Genomic DNA, 14,872 nt, shown 5'->3' with positions numbered 1-14,872 from the left:
TCCCCGTGGCCGGGCCGCGCCTCTGGCCCCTCCTTGCGACGCGCTTCTCTCCCTGGCCAGCCCTGGCCGAGCTGTGCTTGCCCCGGAAACTCGGCAGTTGCCCACCTCGGGGGTCTTCGCACGCAGAAACTAAGCTCGATAACTATGAATATGGACGGTGTTGGGTGGGCCTCGTTGTACTCTTCTGTGCACACTTGAAATGTTCGTCGTGTGATTTCAAAAATATTCCTTGTGGCAGCGTGCTGTATAAATCATCTCGGGCTTCCACCCACAGAGCTCTACCAAGATGTAAAAGCTGTCTGTCGCTCTGAATGTGCCCAATTTCATGGGGGTGTTCGGATTTTGGAATCATGGGCAACGGATCATTTACATAGTTTACAAACTGGGATCAATACCATCAGGCGGGGCGTGGCTTTCCAGTTGTGCTGGACTTTCACTTGCCAGACAGGTGTAAGTGGGCACTGACCAGAAGTGGTTATTCGGCTAGTTTATGTATTAACATTCTAATTCTACCGCAGAAATGCATAAAGAATGCAAATGTAAATGCTAACACAGTATTTGACCCTGGTGGTCTTAAGATGAAAATGAGGATTCACTTTTACAGGTGTGAAAAGAAACAGTGAGATGAAATACTGATGTGACTCGAATTCTGTTTTAACTTGGAAGTTCGTGGGGTTCTATTGTCCCTTCACAGAGTGCAATGGCAGCCATATTGTTCATTCTGGGTGTAATCTCTAGGGTTTTATTTTTTGGCTATATTTGTTGTACTTCACAGAAGATACCGTTGAGTTACTGCCTCAAGAGTTGAAGTGATCCACAAAGTAAATATCTACTTTCTGCCTTTCTTCCCACTCTCTGGACCTGCCCCCTTAACTTTAATCCTTCCTCTGGGATCCAAGCATCCGGCCAGATGCTCGGCCAGCACACATGGGCTGGATAGGGCAAGCGGGGAGGAGTAGTCCTGTGGATCACACTCCTAATTGAGGCTGGCCTGGACCCACCAGCATTGCCAGTAACCCTTCCACAGTAACAAGTGCTTACGTGACAGCAGGACCAGGACTGGGACCGGAAGGGTAGGGCTGCAGCATCTCGTCTGAGTGGATCCCACTGTCACGGACAGCCTCAGGGCCTGCTGTGGGGGAGGCATCTTGCCCGGTATTTGCACATTGGGAAGCCAGCCCTTTGTACAGCTTTGCCATCGAAGACCTAACAGGATAGAAGTAATAATTATCAGGCTGTACAGTGGGAAACCGGACCTCTGAACACACAGATTATGCCAAGAAAGAGCTGTCTCTTGGATGAAGCCTCCTGTGGAAGTCTTTCTATCTCCAGGGCCCTCTGCAAACCAAGTCGTTTACATAATACGGTAAAAGCTGGCCATGAGGCAGGAGCAGGGAAGCTGATAACTGGCTGAAAAGTTGGCAGAAGGAGTTGGTAGGGAGAGACATCTTCTATCAAAGGAGCCCTCACTTGGGAGGGTCTGAAGCACCCACAGAAATGATTCTGTTTTCCTCCACGAGTTGGGAGGAAGTTGAAGAAAATCCAGGTCATTAGGAAGCTCTGCCATATATACGAGGGGGATTCAAAAAATCCCAGAATCTACTTGTAAAAAGATGTGTTTTCTTACATCTTTACACTTCAGTCACCTTCAAAGTACTCTCCGTTTGATGTAATACACCCATTGACACACTTTTTCCACTGCTCAGAAGAGTTTTTGAACTCATCAATTTTGATGCCTTTTAGTGCTTCTGCTGTTTTTTGTTTCACCTCTTCCACCTCAGCCAAACTTTTCCCTTTGAGAACTTTTTTCATCCAGAGGAGGAAAAAAATATGGGGCTACCCCTTCGGGTCCCCTCCCACTGTGGGAGCTTTTCTATCCTCTCAGTAAATCCTGTTTTCTCACTTAAAAAAAAACGTTGCTCGGGATAAGATTGGGTAAATAGAGAGGGTGGGGCATGGGGTCATGCCGCTTTTGGCCAAAAACTACTGAATAGTCAGCGCTGTGTGGGTAGGTGCGCTCATAAATCACCCATTATGATATGGGCAAATAGGTTGAAAGAATCTCCAAAAACAAATCACTGAAGCCAAACGCAGCCTCTCACAACAATGCTAGCTGGTACACTGATGCCAATGGGTTCCTAGAACACTTACCTAGCAAGGGAAGTCTGTACTACAAGGGGCCTGCCCTCCAGAAGATAATTGCAGGGTCTTGGGGGTCCCATATGAGACAAGAGAGGGTCTGCCTAGGCAGTGGAGTGAAGGGGCTTTTTTGCTAATTTCCTCCAGCTAGTAGGTATCTCCCTCTGTAGCCAGCCTGGCCATCTCTCTTCCCTCCCCTTCCCCTTCTCTCTTCCCTTCTACTTCCCATTACTGCATTTCAGCCACTTAACACACAGTCCATTTACTTGTGACAGACACCCATAGTGACAAGTCTGTATCCCTGTTCTCAGAAGCCTTTGGTCCACCACCCCCTAGACTGCACCATCAGAACCTTACTTCTTGAGCTTTTTCCGTTTCTGAATAAGCAAGTCCTCATTGCACTGAAACAGCAGGGTATAGTGTGAGATAAACACTCGGAGGCGCTGAACACACACCAGTAGCAGGTAATAGTCAGGGTGTTCCTGCTCTGTGAACTTCAGGACATTCTGGATGAAGGAAAAAAGGAAGCACATTGCATAATTAGAATGAAAATTGGTCTCTTCTGCATCTTATCTTGAGCCATTGGGCAAGTTTGTTAGCCGTTTAATCCACACAACCAGCAACAATATGTATGGTCCATTTAATTATAAGCTGAAAGGTCAAATTTGCTCTGTGTCCATCACATCAAGGGGAAATAAGTCACTAACGCTCCTATTTGAGCTGGATGTGAACATAAAATAATTTCATCTGAAAAGTTAGAAGCTTCTACTAATTAGATCTCTGAAGTAATGGAGGCATTCTAACAGTGCCTGTCTATAAGCAAGGCCGTGACTCACATGAGTCAGACTAATGATGAGAACATCAGGCATCAAGGCAGCCAGGTAGGGGGTGTTTGTGGTCAAGCTTGGCGGCCCCTCCTATGATATTGCCTACTGTGCTGCAGAGCAACATGCGTATGACTTGGATTTGGGAGAGCCAACATTTACTCAGTACTTCCTATGACTGGGTACTAAGCCTTTTACATATATTATCTCATTTAATGTTTACCACAACCTGCTTAAATGGGCACATTTATGACCTCCATTCAACAAGTTGGGAAATCAAGGTACAGAGAAGTTAAGTGACCTTCATGAGGTCACACATCTAGTGAATAATGAAAGCAAGATTTGGACTCAAGTCAGACAGCAGAGCCAGAGCTGCATATTCTATCTGCTTGCGAGGCCTGGGTTTCAGTCCTAGAGTTTTCACCTACTAAGTGTGTTAACTTGGGCAGTTCGCTTAACTTCTTTAGCCCTTTATTTTTTCATGGAAAAAACTGATAATACCCATTTCATGGGCTTGTTGAAGAGACTAAGATCGTTGTGACAAAATGCTTTTAGGATCTAAAACCATATAGAAGTGAAAGTCTTTTCAGTATTGATACTGGGCTACTTCTACCTGAGATAATCCCAAGCATTTCTAAGACGCTTTCACTGAATTACTGAAGAAGACCACTCAGCAATTCCACCAGGTCAGGAGGGGGGTGGGAAGGAGAGAGACTGAGGGTGGGGAGGAGACGGTGATGAGCCCCTCCTTCAACTCTCCTTTCTCTAAGATGCTACAGCCCTTGGGAAAATGGTGTGAAAAAGTCGGCTCATCGGCTCATGCCCGTTCTGTGACATAAAGCCTAGCACTGGGTGACAGAGCCTCGGACCCAAGCCAAAAGAAAGTCGTCAGGACTGTGGTCAAGTGGACAGGTTAGATAGATGTTTAGAGGTAGCATTTAGGTGGCTGAATCCAAGCAGAAGAGGCTGGATGAGTGCTCAGAGTCTAGCAGAAGTGGTGAGAGAAACATCCTGGATCAGCCGAGGTGGACATCACTGGTAAATAAAGATAGAACTTCACAAGTAGACATCATGAGCCAAAAATTTATAGAAAGAGATTTTAGCTCATGCCACAGGATGTTATGGGGCACAGGGAATCCTAACAATCTAAGCCAGGTACACATGTTGAAGTAGAATGAGGCTTGAGCCTGAACAGCATTTCTCAGTTGGAAGCCACAAACCACAGTTGAGCAGGGACATAGTTTGGTGGCTTGCCCGGCCATGCCTACCTGCAGATGTATCAGATACTCGGGGATGCGCTGGACGATGTGGAAAAACAGAGTGTAGATGTCAGATTTAATCTCTTCGTCACCCTGAAAGAAAGAAAGGCGGGGTCACTCTTCCGTGGCCCTCCTGCTCTGGCAGCAGAACCCCAGAGTCATCCCCACCAGAGTAGGAAGGGTCGACTACCAGAGTATTCCCTTCCCAGAGGGTGTCATAATGCACCAGTCCCTTGGAGAGGCCATGGGTGCAGGGCCACACCCAAGCAGACGACGCTCCTCCAGCAGGGAGCATGCCACATTGATCTTCTGCACCTGCCTGAGTTTCCAACCTGTCCTCTCCTCCCCCTCATCTTAGCACAGCACTAGACAGAAGGAGGCACACAACAAGTTACATCAGATGGCGTGAATTCATTAAGATTGTCCAGCAAGCATCATTATGGGGCTTCACTAACAGGCTCTGAAGGGTGGCTGGGAGGCTCATGAGAGGGCGGGAGGGAGTGTGATTAGAAACCAGGCAGCGGACCTGGCAGTGGAACACACGTGGGACCTTCTCCACGCCCCTTCCCTCTCCCCTCCTTCTTTTCCTTTCCCTTCCCCGGATATTTGCTGGATGCTGACATGTGGTAGACATCTGTGCTGAGCTGGGAGTGGGGGGTGTTGAAGCAGAAAGCTAGTAAGACAGAGCCCCTCATCACCTGTGAAACATGATGACCTCTCACCTATGGGGCTCCTGATACAGGTTTTTCCTACCGACCTACAGTAATTCGAATGGTTTTACATGTGACTTTGCTTACTGAGCACCAGCTATGTCACTGCAGCAGCAGCACTTAAAAGCACCAGGACTAGAATTCCCTTAGGATCTGATAAGCTGACAGAGGACAATTGAGTTTAATATTCACGTTCGTATCTTCTGAGCCTGAAAAACACCTATCATTTGCAGTATGTACATACAAGGTGGGACACCCAAATCCCTGAAATTTGTTTATAAAGATTGTGTATTCCTACGTGTTTAAATTTCGAACACCAAAGTACTCTCTTTGATGCAGTATACCTATCGAGATGTTTTGTCCACTACCCAAAATAGTTTTTGAATTCGACCATTTTGATGCCTTGTAATGCTTCTGCCATTTTTTTATTTCGCCTCTTCCACATGGGCAAAACGTTTCCCTTTGAGGACTTTTTTTATCCAGAGAAACAAAAAATGTTGCGCAGAACGAAATCGGGTGACTAGGGAGGGTGGGGTATGAGGGTTGTGTCATTTTTTTTGGTCAAAAACTACTGAACACTCAGTGTGGGTCAGTGTGGGCAGATGTGCTCATAAATCACCCATCATGAAATGGACGAATGCGTTGAAAAAAATCTCCCAAAAAATTCACCAAAGCCAAATGCAGCCTCTCACAACAACGCTAGCTCATACACTGATGCTGATGGACTCCTAGAACACTTAGTGGGAGAAGCCTGTACTGTAAGGGGTTCGCCCTCTAACATATGATTCTGGTTTTTTTGGAGGGGGTCGCCCTCATAAGCGCCGTCTAAAGATCTCTCCGCAGAACACCTATCATTTGTCTGTCACTCCAATGGAGCAGAACAGAGGGTCAGTAAGGCATGGCAAAGGCCCTTGAGTGGGCCCCTTGAACCCCAGTAGGAGGACAGTGGCTCTGTTCAGGCCATTCCCCAGCCTGGAAAACGAGCTCAGAGTACATGGACTATATTGACCAGGTGAGCAACATCAAGTAGGTGACGTGTTCAGTTTTACAAAGGATGGCACCTCGAGTTAACTTACCTCCTTCAAAACCACAACATGAACCAGAGAGATGCACTCAGGCAGGTCCCTCAGGTAGGCAACATAGTAATCCAGGAAGTTATTCTGTAAAACAAACAAAATGCATGGTAAGACCTGAAAACAGGAATGATAATATTTTTATAGAGTCGTGTATATTAAAAAAGAGTATGTTGAGCCGGGCTCGGTGGCTCAGCCTGTAATCCCGCGCCTTTGGGAGCTGAGGTGAGTGGATTGCCTGAGCCCGCGGGTTCGAGACCCGCCTGGGGAACTTGGCGAGACCTCATCTCTACAATAAATCAAAATGAGCTGGGTGTGGTAGTGCGCGCCTGTAGTTCCAGCTACTCGGAAGGCTGAGGCGGAAGGATCGCCAGAGCCCAGCAGGTCGAGGCTGCGGTGACCGGGAGCAGCCACTGCACTCCAGTCTGGGCGTCTGAGTGAGACTCCAACTCAAAAAAAAAAAAAAAAAAAAGAGTATGTTGCAGAGATGATTTTAATCATTCACATAATATGTTCTTTAATATCTTTGGGGTTTTTTTTTAAATTCATGCTGAAAAAGATTTTGAGGAGGGCCAGATGCAGTGGCTTACACCTGAAATTCTAGCACTTTGGGAGACTGATGTGGGGGGATTGCCTGAGCCCAGGAGTTCGAGACCAGCCTGGGCACATAGCAAAGACCTTTTCTCTACAAAAAAAATTAGCCAGGCATGGCAATGCACACCTGTAGTCCCAGCTACTCAGGAGACTGAGGCAGAAGGATTGCCTGAGCCCAGGAGGTCAAGGCTGGAGTGAGCCATGATCAAGCCACTGCACTTCAGCCTGGGCAACAGAATGAGACTCGACTAAAAAAAGCAAAACAAAATAAAAAAGCTTTTTGGTTTTAAGGTAAATATCCCTACAGCTCAGTAATAAAAACTCAACAGCCCTGCATTAATGAGAGAAAGTGAAATAATAAGCCAAAGGAAGAGAGAGGGGACATGTAAGTTGAAAAAGTATCGTTATATTGTTCAATAAGAAAGGTGCATATTTCATTTTGATAATTCCCTTTCACTTCAATAACCTGCATCCAAATGAGAGACCTGCGCCCAGTCCACCTCATATTATCTAGACCAGTGATTCTCAAGTTTTCTAACGAATTGTGCCTTTCCATAAATTGCATATTTGTCTAGGCATTTCCCCTCAGGAAAGATAATTCTCAGCTTCCACAGTTATAATAACTTCAGCTAAAGAAAGCATACTGAGCACGAGGGAGTCAAGGTGACATTAGAGGGCGAGCAGCATATCCACTCGAGCCTACGCAAGTAGATAATGTGTAAACTTGATTGTTACCCACAGTTGAGAATCATTAACTTTACAGAAATTGATTGCAGGCAAAAACTGGCTTGCAGACCAATTGCAATTAACCCACACAATATTTTAAAAATAAGCCACACAATTGTGGATTTTCAGCTATTCTAAAAATACCAGAAGATCTGGCAACTCCAGTCCTTTTCCCCACCATGATCGTTGGATCCATCTGAGTGGCCAGTCCTTGTAGAACAACTCACGTGCCCATGTCAGCACATCCCACCGGTCCATACTGGCTCACTCCATCGTTTATGTCACTATCTGGCCCTGTGAGTATCTGAATCTGCAACTTGGATCGTATTTATTTGTAGACTATTATAGAGACTTCAAGATGCAGCACTTTTTCTTCAAGAAGCTGAAAACCGGTCAGGTGCAGTGGCTCATGTCTATAATCCCAGCATTTTGGGAGGCTGAAGTGGGAGGATCACTTGAAGCCAGTAGATGGAGACCAGCCTGGGCAACATGACAAGACCTCATCTCTACAAAAAAATTTAAAAAGAAATTCGCCAGGTGGTGTGGTGCACGCCTGTAGTCTCAGCTACTCGGGAGGCTGAAGCGAAAGATCACCGGTGCTCTGATAGTCAAGGTTGCAGTGAGCCGTAATTGTGCCAACTGCACTCCAGCTTGGGAAACAAAGGGAGACCTTGTCTCAAGAAAGAAAGAGAAGAGAGGGAGGGAGGGAGGAGGGAGAGAGGGAGAGAAAGAAAGATTCAAGACAAATAGCCACCCATCCACATTTTTAAAAATCTCTAAGGAATGAAAATTGTGTGTGAAAATCCACACATATATACAAACTTTCACATATTTATATGTATATATGTGAGTTTTATATACACACACACAAATATATATACATACATCTATATACACACATGCGTACTGAGTAGAGGTAGTTGTAGTGTAGTGGAAACTTCTACACTAGAAGTTAGAAGACCTAGCTTAGGGCACTCATCAGATCTCCAGCAACCTGGCTCACGGGGTGATTTGTTTAATCTGCTGCACCTTACTCCATGATCTGCCCATGGAATGAAGGAGGTTAGACAGGATCTAGTGGTTCCTTTTACTCTTGAGATTCACTGATTCCAGATTCTCCACCAAGAGAAGTAGAAAAATGAGACACAGACCATAGACTTGAAGTCTGGGGAGAGGGACCCCTCCTTACCTCATCATTTGTCAGCTTCAGGAATAAATCTCCAAGAACACCTTGGCGTGGCCACTTCAGGACTCGCTCCTGCAGGGCGTGAAGCAGATCCAGGTGCTGTTGGACAAGGTACCGTAAAGAGCCAGGGAAGAGGCTTGAAACAGAACAGAGATGGCATCACACAACCCGGGTGTGGGAAGAAAGGGCCCCACGAGCACACTCAGCAGGCCCCACTCCCAGCCATCCCGAACCCCAGAGGCACAGGTCTGCACTGAGGGTGTTTTGTTAAAGTTTGTCATTGTAGACCTCACTGCAGATATCCTCAGACTATGACAAGAGCCTGAGGGCTCCTGGGAAAATGTGTATTGAACTAATAGCACATCGCTGCAGTGACCTTTTACAGCTCACCTGGGCCAATCGCATTCATATGACAGTCAGTGGAATTCTAAGGGAGAGCTTTTTCAGTGTTTTAAAGTTATTCGCAGGTGACGCGCGGAACTGCCTATTCTAATGAGTGTCATCACTAAGGGGGCACTTGGTCATTCTCAGCTCCTGGGAAAGAAACCGTGACTTAGGTAGGCAGAAGAACTAGTTTAAAGCTGGCAACTAAAAGCTCAGGGAGCTGGGGGTCTGGGAGGATTTCCTTTTCCCTTTCCTTCGGTTTTCAAGAGGAATACCAGGCCAGGACAGAGTCTCTCTTCGGGGGCACTGACCAGGTCCAGTGTGCTGTTCCCCGGAGTTTCACAGAGCACCCTCACTACCCTTCCATCCCTCTCCTTTTACTCCCAATGTGCCTCGTGTTTTCAGAAGAAGAGAGAGTCGGAGAAGGGTGAGATGGAGAGGATAGAGAGAAGTGAACCTGGGAGGAAGAAGAAGGGCAGATGGATGGAGAAGGAGTAGGTGACCAGAGGCCTGGAGAATGAGGAAGGAAGGAACAAAAAGAAACAAGTCTGACTGGGCTGCAGTGCACCCTGGAGCTCCAGCTTGGTGACGGGGGAAGTAAAGGTAGTTCCTTGGGCTTGCAGCACCATAAGGGTAACCAACATGAAAGAGATGCCCTGTTCATGAGAGCTGACTTTAGCTAAACATTTCCCCAGGGTCTAATGAGAGATTATCAATGGACAAGTGGGTGCTTTGCCAACAAGCAGAACTTGGTTGGAACGGTGGGAAGGACACCAGATTGAGAGGAAGTTTTTTCAACTCATTTCCAAGTAAAGCCAAGTCTCCCTTGTGACTGTAGCTCTGAAAAGACTCAAACACCAGAACTGAGTCCCCAGCCCCTCAAGGAAACCTTCCACTCTCATCCTCCACCCCCTCCACTTTCTGTGCCTGGAGTCTCCACTGTGCAAAGCTGACTGACCCCTGACACAAGGAGGGAAAGCTCTTACGGCCGGAGCGATGGAGCTGTGGGCTTAGAAGATCCAAATCATCCCTGCCCGGATCAGAGAGGAATTGGGAGGGGTGGCTAAGAGGCAGCAAGAACATAAACTTGATGGAGGAAAGCACAACTGATCATACTGAAAGAGCAAAATGTTCCAGCAGCAAAAGATGTAGGTGTGAAAGATTTCTCCCTACCCAGAGGCTATACATGACTTTGGGTAATAATTGGGTGTGACACAGAGATGTCAGGCACCATGGTGAGATCTGTGTGATGAGTTTCCCATACAGGGATGTAATACATCTTGGATTATTGCTTTTCTTTTCCTCCCCTCCCCTCCCATTTTCCTCCCTCCCTCCTTCCCTCCTTCCTTCCTTCTTTCCTTTTTCCCTCCCTCTCTCTTTCTGTCTCCCTTTCCAGAAAGCTACCTTCTACCACACTGTGACCAATGTACTAAAAGAGGGGGCGAGCTGGTACCAGCATCCTCCCAGATGATCCATCCACTGGGGTGATGGAGATTTCAGGGTGGGGTCAGAGAAGGCTACTGCCCCACCAAGTGCTCGGAAGCTCACAGGATACATGAAGAGCCAACTACAATGGCCCCTGGTGTTCACAACACCACAAATTTAGCAAAGATGGAGGAGATGCCCCTCTTGTCACTGGGAGCTGAACTTACTGGATATTTCCTAGGGTCTAATGGGAGGACGCTGGTAGGTTCTATAGGCAATAGTGAAAACATGTTTTAAACAGTTTTTAATTTAACAGGGATAGCATTGGAAATGGAGGAGGAGTATGAAATCAGGAGTCAGAGACCAGAGGGAGAGGGAGAGGGAGAGACCCATTGCACCTATTTCATTCTTTTGGGCAGCTCCAGACCGGACTCCCAGAAGTAACTTTTTTATGCAGAACAAAGCATTGAAGACTTGGCTTTTTGTATTCCTCACTGGGATGAAATTATGGTAACACTAGTAGTTGACGCTTTCTAAAGCCTCCAATGTGATTTCAACTCCCAACAAGATAATTTGTTTGTTTGTTTTTTGAGTTGGAGTCTCACTCTGTCGCCTAGGCTGGAGTGCAGTGGCACACTCACAGCCATCGAAATCTCATCCTTCCACCTCAGCCTTCCAAATAGCTGGAACTACAGATGCACGCCACCATGCCCAGCTAGTTTTTGTGATTTATTGTAGAGACAAGGGCTTACTATGTTGCCCAAGCTGGTCTCGAACTCCTGGACTCTGGCAATCCTCTCGCCTCGGCCTCCCAAAGTGAAGTGTTGGGATTTCAGGCTGAGCCACTGCGCCCGGCCAACAATATAGTTCTTAAAGAGTGAGGGAAATACACTCAACGCAATCAAGGAAAATCCAGTTCCAGTTCCAAATGAACCACTTAGCTCTTGCCAGGTCAGTGTGAAGCCAACCAACTCCTGTGTTTTAGCAGCAGAAGGATCCAGTCATATTCAATGGGCATGATGATGAACCATGTGCCACCTGGTGGTTGTAGCACAAAGCATGTTGAGCTCTTTGCAGAGTTTAGCTTATCAGGCCAACTGACTCAATAGAAAACCAAACCTCACCATCACACAACAAATTCATGTAACAAACCATCACATATACCCCTTGAATCTAAAATTTTAAAAATAAATGAATCACCAGGCATGGTGGCTCACGCCTGTAATCCCAGCACTTTGGGAGGTAGAGGTGAGAGAATTGCCTGAGCCCAGGGATTGAGGACCAGCCTGGGCAACTTGGTGAGCACTCGTCTCTACAATAAGTCAAAAAATAAGCCAGACGTAATAGCACGTGCCCGTAGTTCTGGCTACTTGGAAGGCTGAGGCAGAAGGATCGCCTGAGCCCAGCAGGTCGAGGCTGCAGTGGCCATGAGCGTGCCACTGCAGTCCAGCCTGGATGACAGAGTGAGACTCTGACTCAAAAATAAAATAAAATAAAAATAAATTAATCAAAAAATATTTTAAATATGGCTCATGTCTGCATCCCAACACTTTGGGAGGCCTAGGAAGGAGGATTGCATGAGCCCTGGGATTTAATACCAGCCTGTAACATAGCGAGACTTTGTTTCTACAAAAAAAATTTTAAAAATTAGCGGGGCATGGTGGTACGCACCTGTAGCCCCAACTACTTGGGAGGCTGAGGCGGGAGGATCACCTGAGCCCAGAAGGACAAGGTGGCAGTGAGCTATGATTGTGCTACTGCACTCCACCCTGACTGGCAGAATGAGACCCGGACTCAAAAAAAAAATAATGAGTCAATTCACTTAATGAGAAATTGACATTCTAAGATCTGACTCCCAGAGCTGAAGAAATAAAAGCCATCTCTGAACTTTTTTTTAAAAGGCGATTTGCCCTTCTCCGCAAGTGTTCAGACAGAACTGTTGAATCTGGAGGTCCGAGCTCTATTTGGGTGAGTCAGACAAAGTAAAGCCCAGACCTCAACTCCTGTGGCCCTTCAGCCACTGATCCGCAGCCCACAAGCTCAGCCTGGGCTCTGACTGGCAGCACCTTCAGCCCTTTCAGCCAGGGTCAGGGCTGGCTTCCAGGGGGTTGAACAGGCTCTGGAGAAATTCATGTTTTTCTAGGAAAAACCTCAAGTTTTATTTCATAGGCACCCCGGGGTTTGAGTGTCACGTTGTAGTTGTAGCGGGTGTTATTTTCCAGCAGGGTCAAAAGGGCTGAAGGCCTGCGGTTTGGGATGGAAAAGACAGCAGATGCTAATAAACTTACCGTCATTTCTGCGTGGAGAAAAATGCCAAGAGAAAAAGGAACAATGTCATTCCGCTGTGTATTTCATTCAGCGGGCCTACTTACATGCACACGGAGGTCTCAGACAAGCTGAGAAAAAGAAGGAATACAGTGCGCGAAAGAGGATAAAGGAAATCTCAGTTTAGGGTAGAAAAAGGACAACACTGCCAAGCTCAGAACCAGAGATTGTGTATTTAGTACTAACAGAGTACTGGGCTGAAACTTTCTCTGCTTGGTCTATGCAAGGAAAAAAGTAAGCCTCACAAATAACCAACATGAACAGCATTTTCACGGATATGACGAAATAACTATTCTCTTACTTTGAGGAGTTTAGGCTAGCTGTGATTTTTTTTAACCTTGTAGGATTTGGGAGAGAGACCCACCCCTTTCTTAGTGATGGGGCACGAGAGAACATCTTAGAAAAAAAGAGACAAAAAGTGAACAAGGGCTTTCCAAGAACTTAGAAATGGAAATTCACAAGAAATAAGCACCCGTGAAGCAACTTCCAGTCCCCACTCTTGGTGCTTCTCATGATTTCTGCCGGCTGAAGTTTTCTTTTAATTTTTGCATCATATCGTTAGTGCTGTTTGACTACTTGGAAATCCTACAAGCTTTCAAGTGTGGAGTCATTGTGTTTGTTACCATCTTGTTTGCTACCGGAACCCCTCTCCTGTTCCAGAAATTAGGAGCAGGAGAGTTGATGCTTTCTCCCAAGAAAACGTTTGAGTCTTCAGAAAGAGATGGTCCCACTCCAAGCTGGTGAATTCCACGAGCATGCAAAACTCCATTTGCAACCCTGTCAGGTAAGAATAACCAGGGCTGTGTTTTCTTTTTGCTACAGGAAATAAGAGGTGGACTATTCCCAAAAAAGTGAACAAGCGCTCAACTGTTCGGTGAGCTGCGAATATAGCAAGCATCCCGGCTCGACAAGCCAACTGAGATCGGACGTAAAAACTTGCAGGCTGCTCAAGGGTGAAAAAGAAGATTTTTGAAACAGAAAGAGACAGAAATGTTCCCGGCTCTCTGAGAAACTTCACATGTTGCTGTTAGCCAAAGTGGTGTCTTTGAAACCATAACATCCTTAGAGAAGTGATACAATGTCATACCGCAATAGCACAGGGACAGGGACAGGCAGGCTTAAGTTGGAATATTCTGGCACTAATTGGCTATGTGACTTTAAACTTCTCTGGATCTTAGTTCCTTCCTCTGTAAGGTGGGAGGGCTCTGGTAAAGGTTTCATGAGTTATAAATTAAGCACCTGCCAGAGCACCTGGTTACTTTCTTTAAAAGTAAACAATACTCTCTCTTTCCCCACCCTGCCCCCTGCCAGATTTTCAGAGACTGGGAAGAGATGCTGTGGCTTAGAATCTTCAATGAGGAGGAAACAAGGTCACACCAAAAGGTAGACCCGCCTTTCAAGTTCATTGACTTAAACTGAACAGGTCTTTAGCAACAGGAAGACCGCAGGAGAGAGACTTTCTAGAGGCCTAAAGTCATAGCTGGGAGGGCAAGACAGGCTGGTCTGAGGTCTAGGAGGGGGATTGCAGAGACTAGATAGGGAAGGAAGGACCAGTGAGGCTCCGGGTGGCCACTGAGAGAAGGAGAAGCCAGTGCAGAGCCTCTGTCAGCCGTAGCTGCAGCTGTTAGCATTTTTCTGTTCATTCTGTTCATTCTGTTCCTGTTGCTCTCTATTTTGTTTACCCAAGTTTCGTAGTAAGGTAATTATCAAAAATGGTCAAGCCACGTGTGGGTTTGTCAGGGAGTATCTCCTCACCTCAGTCGTTTAGACAGGAGTAGCATCATGTTTGCTGATGGGGTATATTGTTGGAGGCTGCAAAGTCAGGTAGTTTTGGGGGGTGGTCAGGAGCAGGGAAATATAATTAGGGGCATCTCTAGGTAGATTCACACTTATAAACCACCAGTGTCTATTTCCTGATGGAACGTTTAAAGTAATAATGCTACATTTGTCCCTAATAGTCCATTCACTTCGATTGGTGTTTTCCTCAAAAGATTCTGGATGATTACATCTTCAGGATATTGGTCTTTTTTACCAAGTCTTACTTTTCTGCTTTCCCTAACAGAGAGGGAAGCAGAAAAAAATCTGAAGACTATGAACAGATATATGTCAAGGAGTGCAGTAACACTGGGGCTAGTGCACTGTTATAAAACATGGCAGACCCCATGGAAGCATTGCTCACAACACAGGTGTGCGCGCGCGCGCGCACACACACACACACACACACACA

The 14,872-nt window shown here is 46.3% G+C and overlaps 1 protein-coding gene across 1 annotated transcript in view; it reads right to left on the bottom strand.

Moving 5' to 3' along the window:
• Positions 1-281: 281 nt before the first annotated feature.
• Positions 282-14,872, bottom strand: part of ARHGEF33 (Rho guanine nucleotide exchange factor 33) — a 90,407-nt gene continuing 75,816 nt past the window's right edge. The window contains exons 13-17 of the mRNA XM_021717597.1: positions 8,515-8,647; positions 6,009-6,092; positions 4,232-4,315; positions 2,497-2,645; positions 282-1,206 (exon numbers count right to left, since the gene is read on the bottom strand). Of these exons, the coding sequence (XP_021573272.1) occupies positions 1,038-1,206; positions 2,497-2,645; positions 4,232-4,315; positions 6,009-6,092; positions 8,515-8,647 (619 nt within the window). The 3' untranslated portion in view covers positions 282-1,037. The remainder of the gene's footprint in view (positions 1,207-2,496; positions 2,646-4,231; positions 4,316-6,008; positions 6,093-8,514; positions 8,648-14,872) is intronic.

This window comes from Carlito syrichta, unplaced genomic scaffold, assembly GCF_000164805.1.
Source record: "Carlito syrichta isolate Samal-C Ts95f unplaced genomic scaffold, Tarsius_syrichta-2.0.1 Scaffold309881, whole genome shotgun sequence".
In the NCBI taxonomy this organism is placed as follows: Eukaryota; Metazoa; Chordata; class Mammalia; order Primates; family Tarsiidae; genus Carlito; species Carlito syrichta.
Note: the sequence above shows the minus strand (reverse complement) of the source record. Positions and strands in the feature narration are given on the sequence as shown.